Genomic DNA, 8,367 nt, shown 5'->3' on the forward strand with positions numbered 1-8,367 from the left:
CATATTTTAAAATATTACCAAAGCCCGTCTACGGAAAGCCTGTTCACTCCAACGCCCTATTAAGTCCAATTGGTTGTAGTTCCCATCTGAGTTCCACTGGGGGCGCTCGCCATGAGTGTAAAATGAATGGGAGTCAATGGGGCTAGACGGCTAAATTTGTCTCTTTCACCCGATTGCCGTTGAAAAATCTCAGATTTGATTGTAGGTTTTGCAAGTTCAACATGGGTTATAGGTCGAAAGTTGAATGAACGAGTACTTATGTCCTTTCGATTTCTTACAGGTTGAGTTGTTGTTGCCAATAACAGACTAGCATTCTGCTAATGAACGCTGATTGGTCAGTGAAGGACTGATTACGACCAGAGATACCGCTTGATGGCAACGTGGCATCCGAAGCCGGACCAGAAACACACAAAACAAAAACTCTTCTAGCACGTGTGTTTACCTGTGTCAGCTGTGTTGTGTGTTTACCTGTGTCAGCTGTGTTGTGTGTTTACCTGTGTCAGCTGTGTTGTCGATGCCTCGAGAGAAAAGAAAGTGCAGAGCGCGAAAGCACCAAAGTGACTGAAGGATTGCCGTGAAGCAGTATCTCTGGTCGTACGATGTGTATGACGTCATTGACATTTTGAAAGACTTTTTAAAGCAAATAAGTGACTCTAAAAAATCTAACACCAAGCAATGTGTAATTTCTTTGCATCCCCTTTCGAAAACAACATTCAAATTACTAGACAAAAAATTATATCCTGAGAAAAGGGGATTTTGATGTGTATAGCGCCATAGACCTCCATTCATTCTGCACTCGTCCTGTGAGCGCCCTCATATGGAACAAGAGTGGAACTGCAACCGGAAGTTTATTGAGTGGCACTTCTCCCCTCATTAGACTTTCTCTGATATTACATAATTCAATGAAGCATGTTTGTCATGTATAATTCACCGACCAATCGTTATCTGGCACAAGAAGTTCAAATTTCATTGGACAATGTGAAGTGGAGCGGTAATTTTCCAGTCATTCATTAATCGTTTGAAAATTAGATGGACAGACGAATTTACATTTATGAAGCGATCTGAATCTGCGTCGTTTTTAAACAATGGATGCTAATTACAAAGCACTGCACAAAACCAGCACCAAAAGTCGCATTAATGAGTATATTATAGCTCATTTATAAAACATTAAGAGACAGATTTTGAGATTGTCTGATTTGAATGTTTAAAAAAAACAAAACACTAATTGATTTCTAAGAATGCCTCATGTGAGCAAGATGAGATGAGCATTGTAGCTGGTTTTCTACTCTCAGAATATGATTAGGATGATATTATAATAAAGCTAATAAAAGATTTTACAGGATCCACCTCTTAGTGTCTTCAGCTGTTTTAATTCAGTGATGTATAGAAGCTTGTTTCCGCCAAATTTCATGTAGTATTGTGCATATTCACCACTAGGTGGGGATGTTTCCCTTCACATTTAGTTTAATTGAGTTGTTCAGCATTTCATTGAGTTGATTTGTGATTTAATTCACTGAGAATATAATGTATTATAATTGTCAATCTGCAAAATTGTACTCACTATATGATCACAACGCAAAAAGATTACATTGATTTAAAAATATTAAAAAGAAGAGTGCTGTTTTAAATAAATATTTCTAATGTATATTTTTGAACTTAAATATGCAATCATTCTAGAATAAAATTTCAGATGGCACTGAGAGGCTTTTGCATCTGAACTCTTCATATATACATATACACCGGTGCTCCAGTTTTAAGTTTAGTTTGATAAACAATTATGGGAACTGTGTTTCTTTCCATTTGTATTAGGATGGAATAAAACAGTCAGCTGCGTTTAGAAATATGCCAAATGCATTGCATGGTAGCTCATTTATAAAACAATAAGCCGGTCTGTCACAGGTTGAGGGACATTGCGATTTAAGAGACAGATTTTGAGATTGTCTGATTTGAATGTTTTTTTTTTTTTTTTACCACTAATTGATTTGTAAGAATGCCTCATGTGAGCAAGACTCTGAGATTGGAGCTGGTTTTCTACTCTCAGAATATGATGTTGATGATGATATTATAATAAAGCTAATAAAAGATTTTACAGGATCCACCTCTTAGTTTCTTCAGCTGTTTTAATTCAGTGATGTATAGAAGCTTGTTTCCGCCACAGAATAAAAGGTAATTGCGCCTTTTTATCCCACAATTCACATTTCTAAACTTCTTATATCCTGCAATTCTGACTTTTTGCTCATAATTTCTAGCCTTGATTAATTTGGACAAAAATCATCCCTGCACAATGTCCATTGCATTGTGATGGTGGGAGTGGTCCTATGTGTGTGTATACAATGCAGTTTTCTCTAAGCGGTTCTCAGAATTGTGTCCTTGGGACGAGGGCACGTTAATTTATATATATATATATATATATGATGTGCATGGATAAATCATTTATAAAAAATTATTAGTTCTTTATTGCAATATTCAATAAAAACAAGAATTGTCCATTTCATGGTGACTTTAATATGTTGTTCAGGCAAAAGTACAAATGTTGGTGATGCTTCGTTCCCTTGTTCATTCGCTGGTATCCTTAGGCATGCTCCGCTTTTTCCATGGACTTCGCTGTCTTTCCCCTACATTTTCCTTTTGAAGAAATAGACATAATCAGGTTTAATAAGCTGGAAGGAGGTAAAAAATACATATCACTTCACTTGTTTTACCATGAGGAGTCTATGAATTTTACTGAAATATACAAAGTATTCTAAATTGAGGATAAAAAACAAAGTAGCTTAGTTGAAGACCGTGTTTGTTTGTTTTTAATAAAAGTGAAAATAATTGATCATAATAAGAGATCATTTTCGACAATTACCCTGAATATCTGGGGGAAAATGTGCGTCCCTCTCAATGTCTATGGTGGTTGTGGCCCTGGCTGAGGTCAGGAAACCAAGTCCTGCGTTTTCTCTTGAATTCAGCTTTCTCTTCTTCACTTGGTTTAGAGTCAGATACTGGAGGAATAAAAAATCATTAAGACACAATTGATGGAAACAATCAATATTAAGAGAGAACTAATTTTTACGTTCAAGAATTTATTTCTGGGGAAAAAAACAAATGAACGAGTATCCTAAATGTTTAAGAGAAATCGTCTCGGTTATGTATGTAACCCTCGTTCCCTGAGTAGGGAACGGAGACGTTACGTTGTGACGACCAATGGGGTTTCGCTTAGAAAGCCTCTCAGCTTCGAGTATTATAAAACGTGGCTTGTTTTCTAAGCGAAACCCCATTGGTCGTCAGGACGTAACTCGGTGTGACCACGAAAGGAAACTTAGTGTCTATGGTGCGGCCCTGGCTGAAGTTTTTATCTCGGAGGTCAGGAAACCAAGTCTTGTGTTTTCTCTTAAAGTCAGCCTTCTCTTCTTCACTTGGTTTGGATTCAGATACTGGTGAAATGAAAAATAATAATTAAGATACAATTGGTGGAAATAATATATTAATAATCTAAAAGAAAACAGTATCTTTTGTTGTTGTGGCGCTGGCTGATGTTCTTACCTTCAATCCCAGGAAACCAGGTCTGGAGCTTCCTTCTGAACTCAGCCTTCTCTTCTTCAGCGTGTTTAGAGTCAGAAACTACTGAATAAAAAAATAAATCATTAAGTGACACAATTGGTGAAAATAATATACTAATATATATATATATATATATAAATGAAGGTGACTTGACTATAAAACGAACATTACAATGAACAAAAATGTGAAAACCTCACTACAAATAATCCAGAATAGGTTGGTTTCACGTGACGTCACGTTGCTGCTTCGCGAAGTTCAGATGGAGGGCAGGAAGTGAAATAGCTGAGGATTTTCCGTCTGAAAAAATGGCCATGTTTTGTGTAGTTTACGGCTGCTCCAATCGTTCTAACCGAGAAAAGGGAAAGGGGTTTTATAGAGTACCAAATATTGTCATTCATAAAGGTGAGAAATGTAAAAAGCTCACAGAACAACGCCGTAAAAAGTGGATTTTAAACCTACGTCTGCGGTCGGGTGGAGCAGAGTTCTTACCTTCAATCCCAGGAAACCAGGTCTGGAGCTGGTGCTCTTTTCTCTCGATCACTGATCGAGTGAATCTCCTGAAGTTCTCCATCCTACAGTAGATCATTTCTAATCCACTCATGTTGTAAGATCTGCTCTAACGTCGGGCGTTTAGTTGGATCCAGGGTTAGGCACTGGCTAATCAGATCACTGCATTCTGTACACATTTTATCAAGGAGAGAGAGAGCTGGTTAGTCATGACCATGTGACACTAATGTTGGCATCTATGAAAACAGCATCTGAAACATGATTAATATAAGGTAAAGTGTTCTTTATCTTTACTTTAAAGGTGAAGTATGTATTTTCTTCTGCACTAGTGGCACATTGCGAAATTACAAAATAAAGCTTATTTTTAAAAACCTACGTCATCACGTCATCCCCGACTCAAACATCACAAACGCAGCTCTTACTGGTTCTTGTGAAGGCATGTTTCAGGTCCAACATATTAGGAATACTTTTAACTGTGTTGCATTTGTCTTTATGAACAATTGTCTATCTGAACGGATGCATGATGATGCTGTATGGTATTAAAGCATGCTTTATAGCGTGTAGCATCACAATGATCTGTTCACTTTGACGAGTTCATGACCTGTTTAATCTCCGAAAGTAGAAATGCAGTGAATTTTGGCTTTCACTTCTGTGACTAAAGCTACATTTCTTATAGTATTTAACTATATATCAAAAATTGTACACACTTCAACTTTAACTGTGTCTGTACTGAGCCTTTTGCTTTATGTGTGTGTTTATTAATGTTATCAATATCATTCACTCACCGTTGGATAAGCTGGTGTTCTGAAATGTAACTTTGGCTTCTTTGATTTCCGCTGGATTGTGAAAAGGAGGACATGCGTTCACCATCTCGTACAGCAACACTCCTAGAGCCCACACATTTGCTGGGATGGCGTGAAATCGAGGTTCTGTGAAGACTTCAGGAGGGCAGTAATCCAGGACTCCTGTAAGAAAGACATTTGTGCATTGTTGAGCAATTTTTTCAAAGTGTCAAATAATCAGCAAGTCATTACATCCAGGTTTCCACACACTCCCAAAATGCTCACCTATGTAAATGTAGCTGTCGTAGCCATCACTACTAAGCAGCTGACCACAGCCAAAGTCTATCAGCTTGAGCTCTAACGTGTCTTTCTTCAACAGGAAATTGTGTGCATGAACATCATTGTGAAAAACGTCATGATCAATGCAGTGTTGCACTGCCAGCACAGCCTGTCGCATGATGACCCGTGCGGTTGTTTCGTCCAGTTGAGGATTACGAATGATGAAGTCCAGCACGCTCTCGCAGGGTTCGGGATACTCCATCACCAGGGTGAATTTTCGAGGGTGCTCAAACCAATCGTGTAGTTGTATGGCGTAGGGGCTTATGGGTTCTTGCCTCATCATTAGCAGCAGAGCCACTTCTGTAATGAGAGGTTCGGGATGCCCAGGCTAGAGAAAAGAAAAGAAGACAGAAGATTAGCTGGGTAAAAATCTGAAGAAAACGTCATTTTTAAAGGTACTTTTCTTTGATCTTTGTAGATACGATCAACAGAGCCTTTCCAGGCTTGTTTGTCTATTACATTTACACCTAATGCTTCCTACAGGTGTATTGACTACAGTAATCAGCACTTAAACAACTAAATACAAATTCAGCTTTTGGCCAACTTACAATAGCAAGATAAAGATCTTTGGAAGTCTTGCGCATCCGCTTGATGGCAACCTACAAAAATGAAAAAAGAAACACACTATTCAATAACAGCGCCTGACCTTGCACATAACATTTACGATTTGAGCATCTAGTATTTAACCATGTGTATTAGATATGTTTTGATGCATGCAAGAGCAAAATGTTTATACAATTCAACAAGACTGCTTTACCCTTTTGCCATCAAATTTGCGTGTTCCCTCGAACACTCTTCCGAATCCTCCGGATCCAATCATCTCTCCCGCGTTATAGAGAGACCCAAAGGAGTCTGAAAAACAAACAGGAAAATATGAGAAATATATGAGCTTGCTAGATCCTTTGTTTTATATTCAAAATATCAGTGCAGGTCGAAAAAAAATATATTAATATTCTCTGAAAACAAGCCTCAAGATATCTTTAGTGGAAAACAAGACGATAATACTGTTTAAAACAACAATGGCTGCAGATTTACCATGATTTGGCTCGACGCCGGAGCGATCTGGATCAGAATCTGGCTCTGAGTCCAGATCTAGTGGAGGAACGAAAGGCTCTGAGTCCAGATCTAGAGAGTCCAGATCTAGTGGAGGAACGAAAGGCTCTGAGTCCAGATCTAGTGGAAGAACGAAAGGCTCCACAACATCCACTGCTTTACTGTCAGAACAGCAGCAGGACAGACTCCTCCACAAGTTCCTGAAGAATGAACAAATTCTTTCCATCTTCTTATGTTTTGTAGGTTTTTCTGAAAAAAAAAAAGGAGAAATATTTAGGCATAAACAAAAATTAGAAACATCTCTGACCTCACATTTAACAATGATATAACTTCCATTTGACTGTTTTAACACAGAACTCTATTCAGGATCATGCGTGTGTTTTCGGGTGTGTGTCTGACAGCGCAAGTGAGTTCATGGCTAATTGGCTTAACAAAAATATATTCTAAGAACATTTTGTCCAACTAAAATATTTCAGAAAAAATTGGCTAAGAAACAGTACATGTGACCAGACCTTAACTTGTCAAACATTTTAAGCAGTCACCATTCTGCCTTATTTCAGTCTCACCTGTCGAGCTCTTGATCACATCCTCCATGGCACCCGGAGCAGTCGGGACGTCTGAAGTCTCGACGGGAACTTGACCAGGCAGTGGAGGACACGTCCACAATTGGAAGCTGTCGGATCTGGACAAACTTCTGTTTCCGTCACTGCCCTGTTCATGTTGGCTCTCAGATCTGTTGTTACTGCTCCTCTTCTCGATGATGTACGTGCCTGTGCTGCTAAACCTCGACGACAACCCACAAAACCGCCACACCGCATCCCCCACAGAGCTGGACAAAGATGGTGTGGACATGATGCCCGGTGGAGAATCTGTGGAAGCAGCTCCACTGGATCTGTCTGAGGCTGCAATATTCCAGACATTTTTGATAATATTAATAATCAATGTCAGTGGTCACACCAAAAAAAATGCAACTTTCTATTTTAAGCAGTCATCATTCTGCCTTATTTCAGTCTCACCTGTGGAGCTCTTGTTCACATCCTTCATTGCACCTTGAGAAGTCGGGACGTTTGAAGTCTTCATTGGCTCGACCGGAACTTGACCTGGCAGTGGAGGAAACATCCACTCTTGGAACATTTCTAATAATATTAATAATCAATGTCAGTGTCAGTGGTCACACCCAAAAAAAATGCAACTTTCTATATCCAATGACAAATAATTTATTAACTTTAATAAAAGCCTATTCTGACCTCTGTGAAAGCGTTTGGATGAAGTGGACGGACGTTCATCATCTGATTCTGGCCTCTGCACCTCTCTCTTCCTCTGAGCCGGACCTGTGGACACAGAAACAAACTCACAAGACAGAGGGGTTAAATGTCCAGGAATAATCTCCCGGCTCGGGCCTGGCATCATCCTTCAAACTGTAAAAAAAAAACAATACAAATACAATAAAATACAATTCTCCTCAGAAATACCCCTCCCAATAAAACAACAACAACAACAACAAAAAAAACCTCCAAACTCCCTCTAAAATCAGAAAAGAACAATCAAATAGAAGTGTCCTCAGAAATAACTATAAAAAACTATAAATAAAACTATGTAGATGATTATATCCTCCGATGTCCTTCTATAATAAAAGTATCCTCTCTGAAATCCTCCAAACAGTTCAAAATCGCAAGATCAGCACAGCAAATATTCAGTCTCAACCAGCAGAAAGTGATCTAGCGATTTGTAGATATTTGCAGACAGAATTCATAACACGTCGCAATAACGAATTCAAATCAACACAAATTATTCGAAATACCTGAAGTCGCGCGCGTGAGCAGAGCGCGTGACCGCACATCGAATCTGGAAACAAACTGAATCAGGACTGAATGTTATTATAATAATGTATCTTAACGGCTTAGCTAAAAATTTGATATGTTAAAGCATGAAATAAGGTACCACGAATCAGTGAATTTGAGTTTGATGTGTGTATATTATTATTATATCAGTAATAAAAAAATATATAATTTTTTTTAATGTTCAAAAAAGTATTTAGACATTTATGTCAATGCGATTCAGAGACGAATACTAATGTCGTCCACCAGAGGGAGCCACAGAACAGCAAATTAAAAGACTATGAAAATTGTTCAATAACTTG

The 8,367-nt window shown here is 38.4% G+C and overlaps 1 protein-coding gene across 1 annotated transcript in view; it reads right to left on the bottom strand.

Moving 5' to 3' along the window:
• Positions 1-2,526: 2,526 nt before the first annotated feature.
• The window catches only part of LOC309486913 (uncharacterized protein), a gene marked incomplete at its 5' end in the record, with an annotated part of 6,277 nt that continues 436 nt past the window's right edge, over positions 2,527-8,367 (bottom strand). Inside the window, 11 exons of the mRNA XM_082154380.1 lie at positions 2,527-2,625; positions 2,852-3,419; positions 3,529-3,606; positions 4,839-5,018; positions 5,121-5,502; positions 5,723-5,773; positions 5,932-6,026; positions 6,210-6,476; positions 6,794-7,129; positions 7,244-7,363; positions 7,475-7,558. Of these exons, the coding sequence (XP_082010506.1) occupies positions 3,214-3,419; positions 3,529-3,606; positions 4,839-5,018; positions 5,121-5,502; positions 5,723-5,773; positions 5,932-6,026; positions 6,210-6,476; positions 6,794-7,129; positions 7,244-7,363; positions 7,475-7,558 (1,799 nt within the window). The 3' untranslated portion in view covers positions 2,527-2,625; positions 2,852-3,213. The remainder of the gene's footprint in view (positions 2,626-2,851; positions 3,420-3,528; positions 3,607-4,838; positions 5,019-5,120; positions 5,503-5,722; positions 5,774-5,931; positions 6,027-6,209; positions 6,477-6,793; positions 7,130-7,243; positions 7,364-7,474; positions 7,559-8,367) is intronic.

This window comes from Leuciscus leuciscus (genome assembly GCF_965113295.1).
Source record: "Leuciscus leuciscus genome assembly, chromosome: 22".
In the NCBI taxonomy this organism is placed as follows: Eukaryota; Metazoa; Chordata; class Actinopteri; order Cypriniformes; family Leuciscidae; genus Leuciscus; species Leuciscus leuciscus.